At 42.7% G+C, this 24,817-nt stretch overlaps 1 protein-coding gene across 2 annotated transcripts in view; it reads right to left on the reverse strand.

Moving 5' to 3' along the window:
- NF1 (neurofibromin 1) overlaps window positions 1–24,817 on the reverse strand; it is a 5,218,972-nt gene that overhangs the window by 4,385,256 nt on the left and 808,899 nt on the right. For both annotated transcript variants that reach the window (XM_044054637.1, XM_044054636.1), the window contains exon 5: window positions 10,475–10,581. In XM_044054637.1, the coding sequence (XP_043910572.1) occupies window positions 10,475–10,581 (107 nt within the window). The remainder of the gene's footprint in view (window positions 1–10,474; window positions 10,582–24,817) is intronic.

Consider the following 24,817-nt stretch of genomic DNA (forward strand, 5'->3'; position numbering starts at 1 on the left):
AAATATATATACATATATACATAAAAACAAATACACCATAATAGATTCCCCCAGCTAGCTGAAAGAGGGGTAAGCACCCTAGGAATACCACAGAGGGGAAGGAGGGTGGGTAATCCTGACTGCAGATGCATACCTATCGGACATCTACATTTATGGTAGGTACAAAACTGTACTATGTCCTTCAAGGATGCATCTGCAGTCATAACATATGGGTAGAATACCATAGCCAAACTGGGGGAGGAGGCACTAAGATAAAGATGGTGTAGTTAAGATCCCTTGTAAAACTGCAGTTGCAAAGCCTGCTCGGGATCTGGAGTATAAGGGAAGATTGTAATGCTTGGCAAATGTATGCACGGAGCTCCAAGTAGCAGCTTCTAAAATGTCTTAGGTAGCCACTCCTCGTAGAAAAGCTGTAGTGGTGGCTGTAGCCCTTGTGGAGTGAGGCCTGATATTTTCAGGAGTTGTCTTTCCATGAAAAGAGTAACAGAATCAAATGCAATTTCCTATCCATTTTGAAACTGTCTGTTTGGAAATTGCTTTTCCTTGCACTCCTGTTGCATATGCTACTAGAAGCTGGTCAGTTTTTCTGCTGGTCTTAGTTCTGTCCAGGTAGTAGCACAGTTGTCTATGTACATCTAAGGTGTGTAGTAGCTTTCCCCCCCTGTTCTGTGGGTTAGGGAAGAACGTAGGTAAATGAATAGCTTGGTTCAAGGATACCCTGGATACCACCTTTGGCATGAAAGTAGGATTGGTTCTCAGAGACACTCTATCCTGGTGAAAGATAAGGAAAGGCTGTACTGCCATTAATGCCTGTAACTCTGACACCCTTCTTGCAGAAGTGATTGCCAGAAGGAAGGCAGTTTTCCAAGATAAGAACTGTAAGTCTGTTGATGCAGCTGGTTCAAAAGGGGGAAGTGTTAATTTTTCCAGCACAAAATTGAGATCCCATGCAGGCAGAGGTGGTTTCCTTGGAGGTTTTACATTTTTGATCCCTCTTAGAAATTGTCTGAGGAGAGGTTGAGAGAAGATAGGAGGATCCATGTACTCTGCTGAAATTGCTGAAGCACGAATCTTAATGGAAGAATAGGACAGGCCATTGTGGAACAGTTCTGCTAAGTATTCTAGGATGTGTGCTAGGTTTGCAATCGTGACATCTGTTCCCTTTGATGCACTCCAAATGAGGAATCTCTTCCATTTGGCTGAGTATGTTTTCCTTGTGGAGGGTCTGCGAGCCTCCAGGATAATGTCCTTGACTCTCTGAGATAAAGCAGGCTGGTTTTGTTTTATGCAATTTTCCAGGCGGTTAGCTGCAGAGTTTTCAAGTTTGGATGCAGGGTCTTGTAGTTGTTCTGTGTTAGAAGTAAAGGCCATAGAGGTAGAGGCCATGGGTTCGTCCGAGACATATTTCTCAGTAACGGATACCAATGTTGCCTTGGCCAGTCTGGAGCTATCAGAATTACCTTTGGCTGTTCCTCCCTGATCTTCAGTAGAACTTTGTACATCAATGGGAGAGGTGGGAAGGGATAAACTGTCAGGGCCTTCCAGCTGAAAGAAAGGGAGTCCACCCTCCAGGCTTGTGGGCGGTATTCTCTCTAGCAGAATTTCTTCAGTTGGTGGTTGAGTGGGGAGGCGAACAGGTCTACTTCTGGCATTCCCCATGTCTTTGTTATGGTTTTGAAGATATCTGGATGCAGCATCCATTCGTGAGCATCCGTGGTAGTTCTGCTTAATTTGTCTGCTAGTATATTCTCTTTTCCTGGTACAAATTTGGCCTGCAGTTGAATGTTGAGATTCAGGCCTAGGTTCCACAGCTCCATTGCCATCCGGCATAAAGGGTAGGAGTGCGTGCCTCCCTGTTTGTTGATGTACCACAAGACTGTGGTATTGTCCGTTCTTATCAGCAGGGGTCCTTGCTGAAGGAATGATTTGAATGCCTCTATTGCATGCTTCACTGCCAGCATCTCCTTTAGATTTATGTGTAGATTCAGCTGGTCTTGGGACCATAGGCCTTGGCTACACTTGCCTTCCATGTGTGCGCCCCAGCCTAGGTCTGAGGCATCCATGGTGATGGTCTGCCTTGGTTGTGGTTTGTGGAAAGGCAACCCTCTGTTGGTCTTGCAGGCCTGAGCCCACCACAGAAATTCCTTTTTCAGGCATGGAATGATTGGTATCATGGTTTCTAGACTGTGTCTGTGTTGAGACCATACATTTCTTAGGTACCATTGTAATTTCCTCATATGTAGTCTGGCATGTGGTATCAAGATTATGCAGGATGCCATGTAACCCAGGGCCTGCAGGACTTTCCTTGCAGTAAGCTGAGTTTGCCTTGTCAATGCCGTGAAGTAGACTGGTAGTTTTTGTTTTTCTTCTGTGAGAAAAGCCATCTGAGTTATTGTGTCCAGTTCTGCACCCAAAATGTTATCCTTTGAGATGGCACTAGTCTTGACTTTTGTATGTTGACTGTGTATCCCAAAGCTTGTAGCAGTTGTATGACATAGGCCAAATCCTTTATTATTTTTGTCTTGCTGTCCGCTTGTATTAGGCAGTCGTCCAGGTATGGGTAGATTTGAATTCCCTGAAGCCTGCAATGTGCAATTACTGATGCCAGGCATTTCGTGAATACTCTGTAGATAAGCCAAAGGGCAATGCTGAGAATTGATAATGCTCTGATCCTGCAAGAAATCTGAGGTGTCTTCTGCAATCTGGTCGAATAGGGACGTGCAGGTATGCCTCCTTGAGATCTAGAGTCACCAGCCAAGACTCCTTGCCCAACATGGGAAGAAGTTGCTGTAGGGTCAGCATCTTGAATTTTGGTACAATGAGATATGTGTTCAGTGCGGACAAGTCGAGAATAGGCCTCCATTGAGTTTCTTTTCTTGGTACAAGGAATAGTCTGGAGTAAAATCCTTGGCCTTGTTCCATAGATGGTAACTTTTCTATTGCTCTCATCCTTAGTAAGTTGATGACCTGTTTTAGAGCCTCTGTCTTCTGGCTTGGTGGAAGGTTTGGCATTCCTCTCTTTTTGGGTAAAGTGTGGAAGTGAAACCTGTAGCCTTAGCCTTTGTCTATTGTTTGCAAAGTCCATTTGTCTCCTGTGATGCAATGCCAGTTTTTTGAAAATAAAGCTAACTTTCTGCCCAAGGGTGCTTCTAATTGTTCCCTGGTAGGCGGAATCAGAGCCAAGTCATTGCGTCTGTCCTGTGGAAGTGGTTGCAGTCGCAGATGTGGAGGCACTCCTCTGGTTGTCAGGTTGCCACTGACGGCCCCTGTAGGCACCCTTTGATTGACCTCTGCCTCTTGGGCGTCTATTTCTGCCTCTCTGTGCTCTGGTGGTGTCTGGAAAGGACCAATTCTTTGAAGGCCAATTTCTGCTGAACCTCGGAGGTTGGACCTGCAGAAAATCCTTGACTGTTTGCACAGATTTTGCCTTTTCTTCCACTTTCTTTAGTACCTCCTGTGCAGGGGTGCCAAATAAACTTTGTTTCTCCATAGGAGCATCTAGGAGTTTAGATTTTACATGGTCTGGTAAGGATTGCTCATTTAGCCAGGCATGCCTTCGAATCACAGCTCCAGTCATAGCTGATCTAAATGAAGCCTCCAGTGCATCATAGCCGCATTTTAAAAAATAATTACTGACCTGCTGAGAATTGTGTACCAACTCCTGAAGAGACTTACGGTCTAAAGGTTCAGGAGAGGAAAGCTTTTTATTTAGCTGATCTAACAAAAATTCCTGGTACTGTATCATGTGAAATTGACAGTTTAAAGCCCTGGCAGAAAGAGTAGCAGATGTATAAACTTTTTACCCCATCTCTCTAATGCTCTTAATTCTCTTTCAGAGGGTAGGGGGTTTTTGGCAGAGGCAGCTGCAACACCCTTGGGACCCTGAGAAATGGTTTCTGGATCTGCAGCGTGGGCCTTGTACAAGTGGAAATGAGAATCCGGGACCCTGTAATATCTGTCAGGTTTGGCAGGGGCCGGGGGAAGACAATCAGGGGCTGAACAGGCATCATTGTATGCATCATCAACAACTGAAAGAACAGGTGGTATGGCTAGAGGCCTATGCTGTGGTAAGTGTAAAAAAGTCCTCAGCCTTTTCCTAGAGTCAGAAAAGTCCTGACCCTGCCATTGGAAATGTTCCCTCATTGAATGTAGAGTTTCCCCAAATGAAAATTCTTCTGGGGGGGAGGCAGAAGGGATGGAGTCTTCTGCATCCGAATCCTTATAAGGTGAGCATGGGCCTTCCTGATGGTCTGATACATCTGATCCATCCGAGGAATAGTCAGAGGAAAGAGGTTCAGGGGGTTCAGTCCTAGGCCTTTTTTCAGGAGGAGGTTGTGAGGCCCTGTCTGGGTGAGGCTGGGATCCCCTGATCAAAGAAATAAGGTCCTCAACAAGGCTGAGAATTTGAGAACTAGAGGAAGGCCTGTGAGGTGGAGCTTTTGTAGGTAAGGCCTTGGAAAGTTTAGCTGCTTTAGCCCTGGAGAAGGCCTTAATGGACATAGAAGCAGGGGGTCTAGCTGCCCCACGTGCAGGAGTAGAAATGTCCAACGGGGTGGTGTCGGACAATTCTAGTGTGCCTGCTTCCTCGGTAGGAATTTCTGTAGCCGACTCCGCCGGGGCCTCTGAGGCCTCAGCCGTCAGAGGCCTGCTTGCGGCTGGAGGAAGAACAGAGGACTCGGTTTCAGCCGAAACCGAGACACTCGTGGTAGGCCTAACTGTGGTTTCAGCTGAAGCCGCGGGCCGCGAGTGTCGGTCCTTTTCCTTGCGTTTTTTAGCTAAATGAGTAGTCGGAGTCTCCGATGGCATTTTATATGCAAAAGCGGGACCAAAATACTCTTCTGCAAACTCCGACGTCTAAGTGTCCGTTGGTTGAAGGAGGCACAGGCTAAACAAGCTGATACGTCGTGGTCTGGGCCTAAGCAAGGAAGGCAGTAAGAGTGGAAATCCTTATGAGGTATTTGTTTCCCACAAGATAAACAATTATTTACTTTTTCTGACATCGGCTGAGGCAAGAAAGAGTCCCCAACGGGGTACTTAGCTTTTTAGAAGTCTTCGGTAGCTGAAATCTCTGGATCTGACCGACCGGCACTTGCGAACAGCGTCTGCTTGCACCGCGCAAGAAAGACTGGGGAAAATGGCGTCGGCTGATGCCTTTATACCCCAGGAGCTATGACGTCGGGTGAAGTGCGACATCAGCCGAGGCCGGACCCAGACTTTGGAATCGGGCCGACCGAGGGCTGCCTGAGGCAGGACAACCCATATGTTATGACTGCAGATGCATCCTTGAAGGACATCGGGTCTTATAAAAAAGAATCTACAATCATACTTGGATATGTTACCGATACATGTAATACCATACAAACTGCAGAAGTGATTACTGGGCAGACTGCAGGTGCTGCAAAGAGCACTTCTGGCTGACATCAAAGATTGAAACAATAGTAATTTGCTGAACTTTAATCATACTTTGACTTAGGAATGGGGTCCACTCCTGTAATGGTATTAGAAACTCAAAAGATATGGAGAAATTAAAAAGAGAGGACCCAGTACAGATCACTGGGGGAATCGACTGGTTACCTTAACACAATCTGAAGAATCTACCACACAAACTATGTGGGTCCTTTCAGCAGGTAACAGGTAGCCATCTTACCACACAAGATCTTTGCTTAAGGACGGTCTTTCCTTACAATTCTGTCATTAGATATGGCATCAAATGATTTAGCCAGATTTAAATAAACTGACTGAACAACATGAGCACTGTTAACAGCTTGCATGAATCTTTCAAAAATGTTAAGACCAAACAGTCATGATCTTACTCGACAATACCAAATTGTTGTGGGCCAAGTCTAACGAGATTCTAATCACAGTTAACAAGATCAGATTTTTTTTACACTCCATCACTTCATAGCTCAGATTCAAAGCAAATTTGTCTAGAATTTCCAGGTCTGTGGAAGGGCCGCCACTGTGGACAGGAACACAGTCCATGGCTAAGCACAGATTAAGCAATATAAGGAGAGGTCTGCTGACAGCATGCTTGATGCTGTTTATTAGGCACCAAAGTTTGTTGGCAGAACCCATAAAGGAAGTGTGTTTGCTCTTTGATTAGACCTTAAGAACATGCTCCCTAGCTATGATGGGAATTGTAAAGGACTCTGGGATGAGGGGTGTTTAAAATAGGGTTTGGGGGGGGGGTGAAGTTTGTGGTAAACTTATTTGCTAGAATTATTTGTGATGTCACTGGGGTCAGTAAAATTCATAGCAATGTTGAGTGCTACTAAATTTTCCAACATATCTAAATAAGAATGTGCAGTCATTTTTCACTTCAGAAGCTAATCTCCATTCATGCATTCATTTGCTGGCCCTTTTAATGCTTTTCATAATCTCTGACATTTCTTATACCACTCCTGCCCTGAAGGGTTAAAACCTCAATGATAGTATAAGCTGTTTTTCTTTTGTTATAAAGTCTGTAATGGTTGACCACTGGAAGGTGATTTTAAATTCTCCTGTGTATTTGTGTCTAGGTGGGACTGTAAAATCTATGCATTTGTCTAACTGTGCATAAACTCTTTAGTGAAGTTGGCTACTGTGTCAGGCTCAGTGGTGATGTCACAGGTAAATTTTGAAACCATATAACTGTACAAGGTTTACCCTTTTAAAGTCTAATTCTGTAGATATTGGTCACAGGAAATATGGTGGTTCTGTGAACAAATGTCATGAGTTTATGGTCAGACTTAACTGGTTAAGGAGAGGCTAGGAAATTGTGTAACAGGTACATGCAATATTTTGAGGACCAGATAATATTTTAGCCTATAGTGTGTTCATCAATTTGATCCAGGGAACTCCTATTTAATCAAATTCAAAAATCGCTGGGCGTGCTCTATATTAGAGATACAGATGATCCAGTTTATGGCAGGGTAACTTAAGTCACCTAGGATAAGGAAGCTGCTGCTTATATGAATTTCTTCCATTTAAAAAAAAAACTTCCAGGAATCTAACATGATCTGGGGACATGATGGAGGTTCTATAGTATGCCACAAGTTGGAAGCCTGTCTTGTCCATGGTAAACTGAAGATCTAGGATCTCAATTTGAGGGTCTCTAGATAATCTAGAAGAGATGTGGTCCTGACAAACATGAAGTCGCCCCCTGTTTCCATCGTGGCTGAAGGCATGGAAGGTGCAAAACGCAGTTTTGGTGAGAGTACTACTTTTACATTTAAACCAAGTCTCTAACTATACATATATGGACAGGTGTGCATCAAGGAGTAGGCAATCTGTTAGAGACTCTTGGTATTGAGAAAATCGACCTTAATGTGGTCTGATTTAAGTTTAAATGAATTTAATAAGTCGGGATGTCCATTAGACAGAATCTGCCTAAAAAAGGCACCATTAGGGCAGCAAAGGCTTTTGCCAGTATGTGGAAACCCTTGAAAAAGATGCAGGTCATCTCTTGCAAAACAAGACTTTCAATCACCTTCTCACATGCTGGTAGACAACTGAAACCTCCTGGAATGACACCAGCTATTACAGTCAACTGCTAAATCCAATTCCTCATTAGTCCTGAGTGATGGTCACCCAGTGCTTCACAGAGAGGCCTAACTCACCCTCTAACATTTGCCGAAGGGGGGGTGAAGAGGGGTTGAGCAAGGGTTGGCTATGGATAGAGGGAAGAAGGATGTGCTTGGACAAATCTCTACTGTTAACTACCTGTGTGCCAGCCCTGAGAGCCCTCAGGCTTCCCTACACAGTCTTGCTTCTAAATCCCCTTGTACTGATTTTTCTTACACTTAGGCTGCTTCCCTTTGCCCTGACTGGGTAGGCAAGTGATCCAGAATTTGTTTAGTAGTCTCTACTCAACCTAAAAACATAGGAATTAAATGTGGCTTGACAGACTGCATAGTCTTTCATTTCTCTTCTAGTCTTTCACTACAGGAATCAATAAGAGAAGGTCCTTATCTACTTGGATAGGAAAAAGTTCTGCTTTTACGCGGTTTGGCAGGGTTGCGTCCTCAGTTACGCATGCCTTCTTAACGCTGACCCTGAAAGCTGCAACCTACACAATGCATCCACAGCACAACAGTCGCATTTAAAGGCGTGCTTAAAACCTAGGCATTGAGGCTACAAAAATCAACCACTTTCCTTCGTGTTATCCCTTCTACCCCCACAAACTTCTTCAGCTGATTCAAAAGAAAAAAGAAGTTGTGCACTTACCATAATGCTGGAACTTACATTATCTCTAGCCTATTTACTGCAGCCCCTGGGAATCTACCCCAAGGCACATACAATTTGACAATATGACTCCCCTCTAAGTGCCTGAGCTCCTTCCCTACTAACACAATGCACCTTCCCCTCAGAGTCCTCAAATACACTTTGTTGCACAATTACTTAACAAAAGACCTCCTAACACGTCAGGAATTAAATGAGAAAGGGGCAAGCTTCGGGTTAGGTCTAATACATCCTACCTGGTATTTAAAAAAAAAATTATGTGAAAATCTGGAATGGGATAGAGGGCAGATTGTCAAAGTGGAAGGCCTAGGGATGATGAATATCTAAGCATTATGGAAAATACTTAACTTCTGTATCTTACATTATCCTGTCTGTTCACTTCAACATACACATATACTTGTGTATGGAGATTACACTCTGTGGAAGTTAGTCATGGAAGGCCTGCAATTCCAGAAGAACTGCCCTCCACTCCAAGATGCTTAGATGAAGATTGGCTTCTTGTTAGTTTCACATGCTCTGGACTATTATTTCCTCAAAATGTTATACCATCCACCCCACAAAGAAGGTATCCACTATCATCATGGCCCTTGGGAGGGGAAAAAAAGAAATGATTTCCTGCTATAACTGTGGCGTACTCCATTCACCACCAAGTGATTCCTGCAAACAGAGGAGAGACAGATCAGAATGATTAAGAATTCATTAACTCAGACCAGTGAAATACGGTCATAAACTCTTGCATGATGCACTATTAAGATGAAGGCCACTATAATACAGAGGCCTTACAGGACAAGAAAGGCCAATGAAGATGAGGTAAAGGAGAATGGTCATGAAAGAAGACCTTAAAAAACTGTCTACAGAGTCACACAACTGAAGCAAAGTGTGGTGTCTTACTGTTAGTCCAAAGCCTGCCACTCCAATCACTACGATGAGGTACTGTATAATGCTGTCAAGAAGAATTTGGAAATGGTTAACACAGTGACCACCTGAGACGAGCTGTTTGTGTGTCCAAAGTGGAAAATTTTCTCAAGCACTCTTGAGTCTGTTCTGTTAGATCTCTCCGGAATCTTGTCATGTGAGTTAGATAATTCAACTCTTGAAGTACGAATGTACCCAAAGTATAAGCTCACTTCCCCACGTAGTCCACCATCCTAGACTCCACGTTAAGGAGGACTGCTGGACTGCCCTCAGGCAGTTCATTCTTGGTACTGCCACAATAATGGAGTACACTGGACGGTCCATGCTCAAATGTGGTTTGCCTTTACATGAGCAAAGAATTTATGATTCTCCTGTATACTCCACTACATCAGGTTTCCGCCGTACCTTCCCTGCCACCAGGTCATTCATATGACCAGAGACAGGAATCACCCAGGAGGTAGAGGGGACAGATCTGAAGACCCAAAAGAGAATCTCCTCATCTGTGGAGTGTTTGTCAACTGGACACGTACTCCCTTTACTGCACAATTTGGTCCAAGAGCAGATGTCTGATGGCTTCTGAACTAAGTAGTCCCACAGAAATTTTGTTCAATTTGACAATTAGGAAAGTCATGCTGAAGACCAAGACAAAACACATCTACATAGAACACCTTCATGGTTGATCTGTAGTCCTCTATCTCGATTCAGTGGGATAGCGTTGACATCTACTCCTAATACCCAAAAGCCAAATCATCAAGAACAGTAAAAAAATTCACTATCTTGAGCGAACAGTGGCAAGAAAGAACTGAAGAATGTGTGGGCTAATATCCCACTTATACCACCAATATCCTGGATCCAGGTAGGAAAGCATCTGTCCTGGAAGGCAGAGGAAGGCTGAAAAGCTCTGAAAGTCAGGACAAACATAAGACCATTTGTGTCAGAAGTCCGAGTGTTATTTCTACAACAGCAATTTACATGATGAACATCCAAGGACTCTGACACCAAGCATTCCACTAACACAGGCACAATAAATGTCAGTGAGGGCTGGTACTGATGTCTTTACAATTAACTGATCAGCGAAGGAGATGACTTCATTTTTTGGACTTACTTTAAAAGAACTTGAATTAGGATCATTAATTACTACAGATGTGGTTACCAGTCTGACCATTATGCAAAAACACTCGTCTAACCTCAACTATGTGTAAAAATGCTAAAGATAAGTGTGTCTAGTGCCTAATTTAACTTAAACTTGAAAAAGCAGATGTAAAACGTACAGGATGTCTTGTTAAGGTTACTGAGCCAATCAGCCTCTGTGGCATGAAAATTAAAAAAAAAAAATTACCTTGTAATATCCTCTTAAGTTTTGAGCAATCAACATTAATGTACTGCATGAGCTCAATATCATGGACATCAGCATTGTCTTCTGAACAAACTGTGAGTTCTTGTAACCTGCACAGAATACAAGAAAGTCAAATGTCTCTAACTTCAAACAACAACCTTATAAAATAATGATGTCTAAAAGGCAACAAAGGGTATTACACTCAAAAATAGATCACTTACACACACAAGCCAAAAGAAAAAGGTCCATCTTCTACCAAGTCCTACACTTACCTAGTTCTCAGACACTTCTGTCCCAGGCATTCATGAAAAACTTTGACTTGCATTTTAAAAACTGTGCCTGAGGATACGATTTCTAAGTCTCAGTCACTCACTGTATTCATTTTGTTACAATTACATTTAACTGTGAATACCTATTTAGGAAGGCCTACCTTCAATGGAGTCTCAGAGAGAAAAATCCAAACTGTACAAAACGGGATGCATAAAAAAGTCCAAAGTAGAACATAACGCAACTCACAGAGCTTTACAAGAAAACTAACTCAGTTTTTAACAAAGACTGCAATGCAAAGAAAGATAAGGCACTGTAAATGTACAGAAAGCATAACATGAAGGCAACACAATACATTAAGAGTAATGATGGCCCTAGTCCAACAGAATACATTTCAACAAATATGTAACATGGAGGATACAAATTGGTACCATTCTTAAGTCTTGTAAGTCAGACAGAAACCAGTATACAAACTGCACTGCAGCTGAGTAAGAGGTAAAGTGCTGCCCTGCAGACAACTTACCACCACAATAGCAGACATTCTAATAGATCGTGGCTGCAGTATTCCTAGCCTCTATAACTTCATCACTAGGTGCCCTATCCATTCTGCTAGTCTTCAACAGCCATACTCTGGTATTGTATACGTCCACTCTGAACTACATATTGCATTGTAGTCTAAAGGGGAACAAATGCACACGCCATCTTCTGCCACAATACTCATACTTAAATATGTCATTTTTTGGTGTCATGTTCATATCTGTACAGCTCAGCATAGTCTAGGGCAGGTACATAACTCACTGGAGATTTGCTCTTTCTTTTCGAATGACATCTGACTGTTGGAAGGGTTTCTTGCAACCCTGATGTCTATCACCCCGCCCCTTTTCCTATTAATTCTACAAGAGGTCATGGTGCAATGTCAACTGTAGTCATCTATCTCAATTCAATGCCTTTCTTCTATCTTCATTGACAGTCACGCCCGACTGTAGCAGGTCTTCTCTCAAGCCATCGTACATGTATATGGCTTTTACGACCCATTACTTATTCTGTTGTAATGCAAAGCCGATGTGGTACAGCAGTAGCGTCATTGCCTCACAGCAAGAGGTTCTCCTGTTCGATTCTCGGCTGGAGTGCCTTCTGTGTGGAGTTTGCATGTCCTCCCCGCAGTTGAGTGGCCTCCGAAAGACATGCGTGAATGGGCATGCCTTCGCTGAAGGTTGGGCGTCGGGCTGGCAACTCGGCACCATAAAAATCAACTGCCAATCATTAGCGGACTGGCGTTCTGCTGTGGCGACCCCTAACCGGGGAAAGCCAAAAAGACAAACTTATTCTGTTGTACATTTTTCATGCATCATTATGTAACATGCATATTAGGAACTCTTCTGTCTTGCATAGAATTTATGTGCAACTTTACTGTTTGCCTTGTATTTTGCTTATTTTCTTTTATTGTATTCACATACTGTACTATTTTGTCATTGTCTTAATATTTGTAACCATTGCTCAATTTTTTTAAATTCTGTTTATTGTGTACTGTGGAGCTTTTCTCCCAGTGCCTCCAATGAAAATGGGCTCATACCCAGTCGGACTTTCCCAGTAAACAAATGTCAAATAAATAAATCTATCCATCTTTTTGTTGGGCTTCCTTGATTCATCTTGCTTTCTTCCCTTTTCTCCCAAATCATCTTCAAACCATCTACTTTCCTGCATGTGCCCAAACTACTGTGTGCTCTCTGATCTTCTCTGCAATCAGAGCTTTGCCACTTCATCTGTCCTACAATGTGCATCCAAACACTCATCTCAGACACTTCCATCTCCATCACCTCTAGATTTTGTGAACTACTACTGTCTTCAGTGTCCAGAATGCCCAGGTTTCTGTGCTATATAATCTAACAGCAAAAAAAAAAAAAGGCAGTCTGGTTGCGTTAGGTAAATCCCTTACACAGGCTATCACACTAGCTGTGCTTTTTGTTTGAATGTGTGCTGAACGGTTATTTCAACAGCTGCAATACTTACCACAAGTTTGCACTCAAAACTTTACAGAAGTAGACTGCATTCTCTCATTTTGTACCTAGACGATATACCCTTTGAGGCCTTGTCAAACTCAGCCAAGCTGCATTGGTCTCCAATGAATTTCCACCCAAGAAAAAACACAAAGACAAAGTGAGCAGAAAACTAGAGGATGATGCTCCGATCTAGCAGGAACCTCATTGGTCCAACATAACTGACCCCACTGAGACACTTTTACAGACCCTAGACAGTTGGTCTTTTTTTTCTCTCCAATCCTCTGATGATGCCCCTTTAGAGGCTATCGTGCCTGGGGAAATCAAGCATGTTGATGCAGACTGACAGCTTCCAAAGTCCTTCCTCATATATCCAGCCTTGTGGTATCAAAAAGGCTGCATGGGTTGTTACTGAGGGCAAAGACTAAATCCATTAGGTGATCATCCAGGGAAAGAATGAGAGTTTTGGATTAGAGGTCCAACATACAGGATCAAGCCCCAAGTCTTTGAGAGCAGACTTCCTACTCAAGAAGATGCAAAAGACTAGACAATTCTCATCCTCCACTATCTAAATAAACACAAACTACAAAGGATTTAAGTGGACATTGCCCTTTCTAAATACATCATGAGGACTGGTTCAAACTGGCCAAGACCATTCTTTATGCCCTTCAGACCATACAGCCTGTTCATCTATCTCCTGAACAACCACACCCCTCTTTCTTGTCTAAGAAGCCCGCCACTGAAGAAGCAGACCTTCTGGCCACAGATCAGGAGAATCTGCATTTTGCCTCCCAGATCTCTCCATTTCCCTGTCTTTGATGCTGATGTAGTGGACAAGTACTCTTCTGACTCCCAAGTGAAGAAACTGCATTTGGGGAACCCTGACTCTAATGAAAATTTTTCGAATGTGAAGGCAGAGCAGGTAGCTCTCAAGGTTAGTGTTCAGATGCATAATGCAGCTGCAGGTTTGAATCTCATTCTCCAAACTGTGTTCAAAGATGTTAGAACCAATATATAACACTGAAAAATGTGTATGGCGACTATCTAACATTCTTCACGAATAAACTGTCTGAAAACTGTTGTGCAATGTACATTACAGCACCTAGGTCCAAGGAAGTCATTGTTCCACTATATTCAGCATTCATCAGACCTATCAATGAGTACAATGCCCCCTTTGGTATATACCTAACAAGTCATATCCACTTGGAACAGCCAAAGAGGTTCCTCAATATACAAACACAGGGTGTAAGTAACTTGTCCTACGCAGACCACTTCAAGGCCCTATCCCTGTATTCTGTCTCCTACAGACTTGTTGAAGGAAGATGTATGGCATACAAGGCATTGTCAGATCCCACTCTAATGGGCCTACTGCATATCTGCAAAACAATCAGTACTAGAATTACCCATTCTGAAGACTTAATCCTTGCCTATGATACAAACAGGGCCTCCTGGACAGCCATGCATGTTTTCCAGAAACTATCCCTTTTCTAGAACAGGCTCCCCATCCATGTAAAGCAGTGTTCCTCCCTAACCCAATTCAAGCATAACTTACACAATTGGATGGGGAAATAGAAATTCATCCCTTGTTTGGCACCCATGTCTCTAACGGACAAAGGCAGCCTGTAAATAGTTCATCTCCCAAGTCCCTGCTTACACTTTTCAAGGATATAAGAACTTGTCAGATTTTTGGGATGCATGGCTAGGCTTAAAAAGGCCCTTGCGGTCATTAGTCTAGTAAACACCTATGAACTTATGAACTCAAGAGATATTGTACACATTTTTAGATGGAAGCTGCAAAGCCTGTGGCCACTCCTCCACCTTGTGGACACCAAAGAATCCATTTTTAGCAAAATCCTAAGCTTCAGATTCCCAAGCTCCAACCCCCTCCTCCCCCAAAAAAAAGCTACATGGATTTTTGGAGTATAACAAACCCATACATTTCCAAAAAAACAAACAAGATGACGGAGGTATCAGGGACCTCTGTAAACTCCAGAAAAGTATCTTCTCAGAATTCATTACCCAGTGATAAGAAGAGTGGAGTCTTAGGTTTGTTTAAAAAAAAATATACATGTACCTCGGCAATTTTGGCTTTCAAGGTAATCAACTGCCGAATCAACACAACCAAATTCCTTTTGGCCTTTTTGGATCTTATAGCACAGAGGATGGGAGAGATCAAATTCTGAGCACAGAGCCAGTTTGTTTAAACTATTTCAAATGTCTGTCCAAACAGCTAAGCACTTGATTAAGTGTGGGTACAATGCAGTGGATGCAGCATCCAGGGTATTTTCCATTGTGTTAGCATTCACAAGACACGCCTAGTTAAGATTGCAACCTCTGCCTGAAGATGTTAAAGCAGAGTTAATCATTACTCCCTTGGATATAGAAATTATTTTTTTGGGAAAACACACAGGAAATGTTTAAGAAACTGGATGAAGGGGGGAAAATCATGCCAGCTTAGACAACTAGTAACAACAGCACAGGCCTGGATTCTCCCAAGGTGTCAGGTCTGATCGAGAGAAATCATGTCTATAACTTACTACTTCCCCCCTCTTCAGCTTCCTCATTACAGTCTTCCCCCCTTCTCACCTCACACAAGAATGCAGGGAAGCTTCCCTTATGATTCCCCACATGGAGAAGCCTACCTTCAGATACTTGGGTGTTCAGCATTCTAAATGAGAAAGAGTGAAAAAAGCCACTAGGCAACACACAGCAGGGATTCCCCACTTACTCAAAGCACTAGAAGAGCATTTTCGTTCAATTCTGCCAGACCTACTGACTCAGGTGAACAACAGAAGAGATTCCCCCCTCACATTTGGAGCAATGACTCAGGACTGTTCACAGTCCCAAGAAAGGAAAAAAATCATCATGATTTAGTACCTCCCTGAAGGTTAGCCTTGTAGTGAGGGCCTGCTGCTTACTTTGCATCCACATGCCCAGATGTCACATTGAATCTGACAGATGCCTATTTGCACATCCCCCAGCCCATACACAGAGAACACAGATGCTGCCAAAGAATCGCTGCTGGTGGATTGCACTTTCAATTAAGTTTACTACGCTTAGGACTGGCCACTGCACCAAAAGCATTCAAATTCCTGGCTGCGGTTACTGCTTATTGCAGAAAGCAGGAAGTACACATCTTCCCTTACTTTGATGACTGCCTTATTCAGGAAAGCTTGTAAAATGTAGTGATCCAGTCCCAAACTTTCAACAAGGATCTCTTGGATTGCTTGGAGTTTATCCTCAACCCGCAAAAGTCGCAACACATTCCATTCCAAAAAGTAGTATTTTCCTGGCTCCTTCAGTTAAGGATTGCCTCTTAACTGCGTTATTCAGAGGCTATATGTCACAATAAAATTATACAAAACCGAAGTAACAAACTTAAAATAAACACAGAAGATGTCAAACGAAGTAGCGAAGTACAAAAAGTTGATTTATTAAAATAAAATAAAATGAACCACAAATATTTCATAAGCGCTTTTCGTCCAGTACTGTGACTGGACTTATCTGAGGAAGTCCAGTCACAGCACTGGATGAAAACCACTTTTGAAATATCTGTGGTTCTTTATTTTATTTTATTAAATCAACATTTTGTACTTCGCTACTTCGTTTGCCATCTTCTGTGTTTACAATAAAATTATACAACAGCAAACCCACCATATGAAAGACTTCTTCTTACCAGGAGGAAGCGAAACGAAAACAAAATGAGTCTTCTAAAAAGAACAGCAATCCTTTGCTGACAAAATGGAAACTAAGTCAGCTACAGTATGTCAAATGCACTTTTGATTGTCCCAAAACACCAAGAATGCAGCCAAGGCAAGAGAACACCTAGGTTAACTATAAAGTACAGTTGTGTACACTTACCATAAATGTAGATGTTCGAGTGTATTCAATGTTGTAGTCATTACATTAGGGTAATCTGCTGGCAGGTTGCCCTCAGTCGGCCTGATTAACAAAGTCTTGGGTCCTGCGTCGGTTGCTGTCCCTTTTTCCAGGACGTCAGGTCATCAGGGTTATAAAACAAGCAGCCGACGCCATTACATCAGTTTTTCTTGCCCCAGATGTCAGGTGCCTCCCAAATGGGGGGAGCCAAATATTTAAGTAATTAAAAACACAAAAATATACCTCCAAACAAAAGCAAATACACCAAAAAGGCTTTTAAGCATAGTAAAGGAAAGTAGAAGTATAGTAAGAGAAAAACAGGGGGTTGGAGGGAGGGTAACCAAGACTGCAACAGTGAATACACTCGAACATCTACACTTATGTTAAGTGTACACAACTGTACTATGTTCTTTGTGTTTCACTGCTGCTGTCATTACATTTGGGTAGAGTCCCAAAGCTATGGTTGGGAGGATGAATTTATACAGCATTAGGACCAGCTATAAGGCCCTGCAGGACAGCAGTGGCAAAAACAGCTCTGGATTTAGAGAAGAAAGGTAAATGGTAATGTTTGGTGAACGTATGAACTGAGCCTCCAGGTAGCAGTGAGCTCCAGGTAGCAGCTTCTAGAATGTCTCTGGTAGGAACACCTCTGAGAAAGGCTGTAGAAGTAGATGCAGCCCTGGTGGAATGAGATCTGATCCCCTGGGAGATAGTTTTACCATGGTGCATATAGCAGAAACGAATACAATGGCTTATCCATTTGGAAATAGTCAGCTTTGAAACAGCCTTTCCCTCTGCCCCTGCAGCAAATGCCACCAGTAGTTGTTCAGATTTTTAGAGATTTTTGTCCTGTTTAAGTAAAATCTAAGTTGTCTGTGTTCATCCAATGAATGCAGAATCTGCTCCCCTTTGTTCTGTGGATTGGAAAAAAGTTGGCAAATGAATGGTCTGATTAAGAGCCACACTGGATACCACCTTAGGCATTAAGGATGGATTGGTCCTGAGAGACACCCTGTCCGTATAAAAAATAATGAAAGGCTCCACTGCCATAAGAGCCTGTAATTCAGATATCCTTCTAGCTGAAGTGACTGCTAAAAGGAAAGCTGTTTTCCAGGAGAGAATTTTTTTAAGTCTGCAGTAGCAGCTGGCTCGAAAGGAGTGAGTGAGTTTTTCCAATACAAAATTGAGGTCCCAGGCAGGGGTTGGAGCTCTCCTGGGTAGTCTTAAGTTTTTGGCCCCTCTGAGATGCTGCTTTAGCAGAGGGTGAGAGAAGAGGGGAGGTTCTGTGTTGTAATGAGCTGAAATGACTGAGGCATGGATTTTTATGGAAGAAAAAGACAGGCCCTTGTGAAGCATCTCAGTTAAGTATTGTAAAATCCGAGGAATATTGGGCACTGCTGTGCTTATCCCTTGTGACTGATTCCAGGCACAGAATCTTTTCCATTTGTCTGCATAAGATTTTCTAGTACTAGGCCTTCTTGCCTCCAAAATGACATCCATCACAGGCTTGCTGAGGGATGGTAAGGGTAAATTTAGGGGATTAGCAAGATTCAAAGTTTGGAGCGGAGTGGGCAGAATTTGATTGTTCTGCTGAGACAGTAAGTAAGGTGTCTGAGGCAGGTACCACGGTGGAAGGTGCGACACACTGCCCAGGAGTGGGTACCAGTGTTGGCGAGGCCAGTCTGGAGCAATCAAAATCATTTTTGGTTTGTCCTGTTTGACTTTTAGTAGAACTTTGAAGAGCAGAGGCAGAGGGGGAAAAGCATAGACTGATAGTTTTTTCCAGCTGAATGACAGAGCATCCACTTTCCAGGCTTTTTTGTGATTAGTTTTTGTGCAGAATTTGTCAAACTGATAGTTCTGGGGTGAGGCAAAAAGATCTATGTCTGCACTCCCCCATTTGTATGCCAACATGTTGAAAATCTGTGGTTCCAGTTTCCATTTGTGTGGGTCCATGAGATTTCTGCTTAGTTCGTCTGCCAGAGTATTCAGCTTTCCTAGCAGAAATTGAGCTTGTAGTTATATTTGACAGGTCAAGGCCGTGTTCCACAATGCCATGGCTAGTCTGCAAAGGGGGTAGGAGTGTGTACCCCCCTGCTTATGTACCACATAACTGAAGTGTTGTCTGTCTTTATCATTAATTGTCCTGGATGAAGGTAGTCCCTGAAGGCTGTCAGTGCATTCTGTACAGCTAGCATCTCTTTTTGAATAATATGAAGGTGCATTTGATTTGGGCTCCATTTGCCCTGAATGCACTTCCCTGACAGATGATCCCCCCCCAAGCATAGTCTGATGCGTCTGTAGTTAGGGTTTGGGCAGCAGGGGGTGGAGTGAATGGCAGTCCCTTGTTTTGGTGGCAGGCCTCCCCACCATAGGAACTCTAGTTGCAGGCAAGGTATGATAGGAATCATTGTTTCCAGGCTGCGACAATGTTGACTTCATAAACTGCTTAAGTACCACTGAAGTTTCCTCATATGCAGTCTTGCATATGGAATTAGAAGAATGCAGGAGGCCACGAACCCCAAGGCTTGCAGAATTTGTCTTGCAGATAGCAGGGTTTTTGTGGCCACCTGTTTGAATTAAGTTACCAAATGAATTTGCTTTTCTGGCATAAGGTAAGCCATCTGGGCAGTTGTATTCAAGTTTGCATCCAGGAATGTAATTTTTTTGAGAGGGTACCAGTTGTGATTTATTTTTGTTTATGGTGTACCCTAGACAAGTTAGAACCCTTTTTACAAACACCAGATGTTTTAGATGAATGTCCCTGTTTTTCTGCCTGAATTAGACAAGCGTCCAGGTATGGATATATTTGAATATTTCTTTGCCTGCAAAAAGCAATTACTAGAGCCAGGCACTTTATGAAGACCCTGGGCGCAGTAGATAAGACAAAGGGCAGTGCAGAGAACTGGTAATGCAAGTAGCCTGCTTTGAAGCGGAGGTATCTTCGGCAAGATTCGCTGATTGGTATATGCAGGTAAGCTTCTAAGTCTAGAGTTAACAACCAGGCAGCTTTGCCCATCATAGGAAGTAACTGTTGAAGAGTCAGCAGCTTGAATTTTGGAATGTCCGGAAATGTGTTTAGAGTAGATAAGTCCAGAACTGGACGCCATGATTTGTCTCTTCTGGGTACCATGAAAAGTCTTAAAACCTTGTCCCTTTTCCTCTTCTGGTACTGGTTGAATGTTCATGAGGGACAGTACTTGTTTCTGGGCCTCTGCCCACTGATTTGGGGCAGGTCTGGCCATCCGTTTGGGACTGTCAATGTGTGGAAATGAAATCTGTATCCCTGGGACACTATATTTAAAACCCATTTGTCCTGGGTTATAAGTTGCCAGTTTCTTGCATGAAGTGTCAGTTTTCCCTCCACAGGGGTGGCTAAAAGGTAAGTGCTTGGTAAGTGTCAAGGGAAGTCATTGAGACTGCTTACCATAGGGAGGTGCCTCGTTGTTTCCAGATTTGGAGGAGGAGGCACCCCCATTGTTTTGTTCTAAAAGTCCCTTGTGACTGAAACCTGGAGCCTTTGGAATGCCTGGGTCTGACTTGAGTGGCTCTTGAAGGAACTGGAAAGGACCAGTTCTTAGTAGGTCAGTGCCTACTAAATCTTGGCGGTTGCACTTGTAAAAATTCTTTCACAGTTTGCATAGATTTAGCTTTATCTTCCATCTTTTTTAAAACTTCTTCAGCCTTCTTACCAAAGAGACAGTCCTGTTGTAAAGGAGCATCCAACAGTTTTACTTTAACATGATCAGGCAGAGTTTGCTCTTTGAGCCAAGCATGCCTTCTTAGCACAGACCCAGTTACAGCAGCCCTGCAAGAAGCCCCCAAAGAATCAAAACCACATTGCAAAGTATGTTTTCCAACACGTTCAGCTGAATGCAATAAATCCTGTAAATCTTTATTTTCCACACAATCAGAAGTTAACATCATAAATTAACATCATTTTCTGTTTAAGCAGTCCCATGATATGCTGTTGATATTTAAGCATACGAAATTGACAGTTTAAAGCCCCGATTGCCAAGGTTGCAATAGTGTAAACCTTCTTACCCCATCTATCCAGCGCCCTGGAATCTCTATCAGAAGGGGTAGGATTTTTAGCAGTAGAGGCTTTAATGCCCTTGGGACCCTGAGAAATGGTTTCAGGATCTGCAACAGGATTTTTGAAAATGAATTTGTGGGTGTCAGGAGCCCTGTAGTATCTGTCTGGCTTACAAGGAGCCGGAGGCAGAGAATCAGGAGCCATACTAGATTCTGAAAAAACATCAACAATGTCTAGCACGGAAGGTATAGCCAAAGGCGTACGCTGAGGAAAAAGAAGAAAATCCCTAAGTCTCTTTTTAGATTCAGAGAAGTCCTGACTTTCCCAGTGGAAATGTTCCCTTAAGGTATGTAAAGTTTGCCTAAAAGAAAAATCCTCAGGGGTAGAAGCAGAAGGAATGGAAACTTCTGCATCAGAGTTCTCATAAGTAGGTATAGACAAATCCTGTTCATTAGAAGAGTCAGAAGAAACGGAATCCTGTTCAGAAGATTCATAATCAATGTCTTGCCTAGGCCTCTTAGAAGGGGGAGGGGGGGTGACTACCCCTGATCAGAGTAATTAAATCTTCAGCCATTTTGATCATTTGTTTTTTAGGCATGGGGCCTGCACATGTGGCCCAGGCTTCGGTTTTTTAGACATAGATTTAGTTTTGAAGACGGCGTCTGTCTAATACACAAATCTGTAGGCCTGAAAACACCTTCAGAAGCCGGTGCCTGCACAGCGGCTCTGGACCCATCTAAGGTAGAGACATCTGTGGGTTCCATAATTGAAGCATCTCACGGCATACCTGACTCTGAATGGGTCTCAGTAGAGGCCTGCGAATCAGTGGTAGTGGGTATCAGGGGCTGCGAAAGCACCTCACTGAGTACCGGCGAACTGGCGACTGGCTTGGAGAAGCGTCATTGTCAATTTTGGACCTCAACGGCCTGTCTCTGTCTTTTTCTTTGCGGTTTTTAGGTATTCCGGTAGTCGGATTGCTAACCGATGACATTTATGGATAATTAAAGCGTGAGCCAACATATTTTGAAGCAAAAATATACCAACGTTTAATAATGCGTTGATTAAATTTAGCACAAAACCGACAGCAAGGTACGTTGTGGTCAGGGCCTAGGCAAGGAATACAGTACAAATGAAAATCCTTATGAGGTGTTTGCTTCCCACAAGTAATGCAATTATTAACTTTTACTGACATCGGTAAGGAGCAAGAAAAAGTTTCCCCAACGGGGTACTTAGCCTTTTAGTTGAAGACTTCAGTTCTGAAACTCGAAAATGAAAATTTCAGGAGTCGGTCGACCGGCACTTGCGAACTGCTTCTGCTTCGGGCACCGCGCAGCAAGAAAGACTGATGTAATGGCGTCAGCTGCATGTTTTATACCCCTGACGTCATGGAAGAAGGGACAGCAACAGATGCAGGACCCAAGACTTTGTTAATCAGGCCGACTGAGGGAAACCTGTCCGCAGATTACCCTAATGTAATGACTGCAACACTGAAACACTAAGATCATCAATGGTTTCTGCCTTGATATGAAGCACATGATTGGTCTCGGAAGACACTCAGTCACCTGAAAAAAAAGAAAACTTAGCTACATTTTGTCACCTAAATTGCCCAACACTCTGAAATGCTGACAGTTCAAGTGACTGGAACCAAAAATATTACCTTTCACTATTCAAAACATTGTCTACTAAACCAGGAAGTTCAAAAAGGGCAGGAGTCTACTAATTAGAAAATTTAGCCTTCAAGATGGGGAATTAGTAGAGCTAGAATAAACTGCAATCCTTTAAACTACCTGCAGGTACACATGCCTTGTACAAATGACTACTTATTTCTGTTCTGCAAAGGACTGTTACTCCACCTAGGATCAGTGCTGCCTTGAACCGTCTCTAACTCCCCTATGATGCTGCACTAGATAAAGAGAGTAATTGCAAAAAAAAAAAAGGGTACTTGTATTATCGCAACCACATTCGGAACTGTAGAAGCAGCACATTGCAAAGCAGTTTTCCTGTTGACAAAATATACTGAAACTGTCTAGGGAAGTGTGTGCCACTGAATTGTAATTTTTCTGGGACCATGGGAATTTCTGTACATATTACATCAGCTAACTGTCTTCAAAATGGTTGTGTGTTTTTGTTTGCAACTGACTACATATTTTTCACAGCTATTTTCTGTCTGTCAATACAGTAAAGAACCAGTCAGTACTACCCTGGATATAAACAGTTTGCACATATCTTTGGTGTAGTAATGCTGTGGCCACTTAACTATTTATATTGGGGCTTGCATTGAATGCGGCAGTGATTCACACCTCCTATACACGGTTGCTTACTCTTCACCTGTGCTTGCAAATATAGGTCACTTCAGAATGCCTCCTAAATACTGTATCTTTTCAGATGGACAAACTGGAACTTTTTTGTGAAAATATGACATTTTCCAGGGCAAGATCTACCCACAGCTGATGCAGACAAGACTGAACATTACTTATTCTGGCCAAATACAACACAATCTCAACCCTGTAAACATCAGTGTGAAGTAACAGGTGCTGCCTTGCTTTCCGTTATTTGTTTCATTAATTCATCTGCTTTCTTGGGAGTCACCGACACTTCAGTGACCCACACCAGTTCCCAAAACAGGCCGACAACAGTTTTCAGCCACAGGACATAAAGAAAGCAAGCCGCTTCTGCGGCTGACAACAGTTTTCAGCTGCAGAACGGCTTAGAAAGCAAGTCGCTTCTGCAGTTCCTTCCAAATGTGGTTGCAATAATACGCAAGTAGCAAAAAAAGTTATATGAAAAATGCCCTTGTACTCAGACCCCATAGCATAAACAGAAAAGTCCAGACTCCATAAAAACAAGCCATGTTCCACTAGAAATACAAAAAAAACACATTAGAAAATAGTATGGGAGGGAATAGACAACACCAACTCACCCATTAGGTAGGTAGCTAGCTCAGTATAATACACTGACAACTTCTGCAGGAGTAGCACCCACAGCAGAATGCACAAGCTACTGAAGGGAGTAGGACAGGACAGTCTGCAGGACCATCAGAATGGTCTGCTCCCTAACACATCACTGTCACAACCACTGTAAAACAAATGGGCTGTAAGGTTCCCATCCCCAAAGCAGAAATGAGTGGGTCAAACTGATGCAGTAAAAAGGAGCCAACTGGCAGATTCTGTGCCCACCCCAAAAATGACCTTACATGACTTAATTCAGAGTTCTGACTTCTACCCAGTGAGAAGGTCAAAAGGGCCAAAATGTTAAAGGAAGAGCAGCTTAAAATCTTGCTACCAAAAAAAAACAGGACACAGCTGTGTAAAGCAGTCCAGTAAGGGGAACATATTTAGCAATGCACATGAAAACCTTCTGCACTTTACCTTGGACTAAATTATTCCTCAAGTCTTCTAGAATTTGACAACACTGCTTCTGTCATCACGAAGTGAGACAAATTGAATCACTGCCTTCATAAATTTTTGCTTAATACTGTATAAGGCAGGGAAAATCCTAAAACATTCTTGTAAACAGTCGCATTTCCTACAACTTAAGAAATGTTGCCAGAATCACTGTAGCATCTGACAGGGCTGCTTTTTCACCCAGACAGATCCAAGACAAACAAAAGAAAATTTCAGAATCTATACAAAGCTTTTTTGATCAAATAAAAGTTCCGTCTATCAAGTCAATAAGTTTTACCAAAGGCATTTCACAATTTGGCCTTTTCACCAAATGTATTACAGGCTTGAGGCTTACAAAAATGTTCTCTACAAATGATCAGAGACTGCTGTATTTAAATATGAAATAGTCACAAAAGTGCACCACTCCAACCAGAATCATAGCAACTCCTCAACAAACAGTCGCAACATACTGAATAATTACAAAAACAAAGGTGACAATAAAAAAGCTTGACTTTCTTTAAAAAAAGGAAAAAGGCATTTTTTTGCAGAGGTAGGCCCATCCTTCAATTCCCCCACTTCTATAATTACACTAACTCTGAGATCACACAAGTGTGAGGATAAGGGGATCCTCCCTATCCAGCAAGTTCCATGATCTTAACACTGAAGCACTCTATACAACTCAGCAGGGATTAATTTAAAAAGTGTTGACAAGCACCACTGCGACCAAGGTCAGCTCAATGTAAGTAATGTATTCCGCTCCATCTTTGCTCTCAATCTTCCTAAT

This window comes from Protopterus annectens, chromosome 13.part0 (assembly GCF_019279795.1).
Source record: "Protopterus annectens isolate FY-2018-M chromosome 13.part0, PAN1.0, whole genome shotgun sequence".
Classification (NCBI taxonomy): domain Eukaryota; kingdom Metazoa; phylum Chordata; order Ceratodontiformes; family Protopteridae; genus Protopterus; species Protopterus annectens.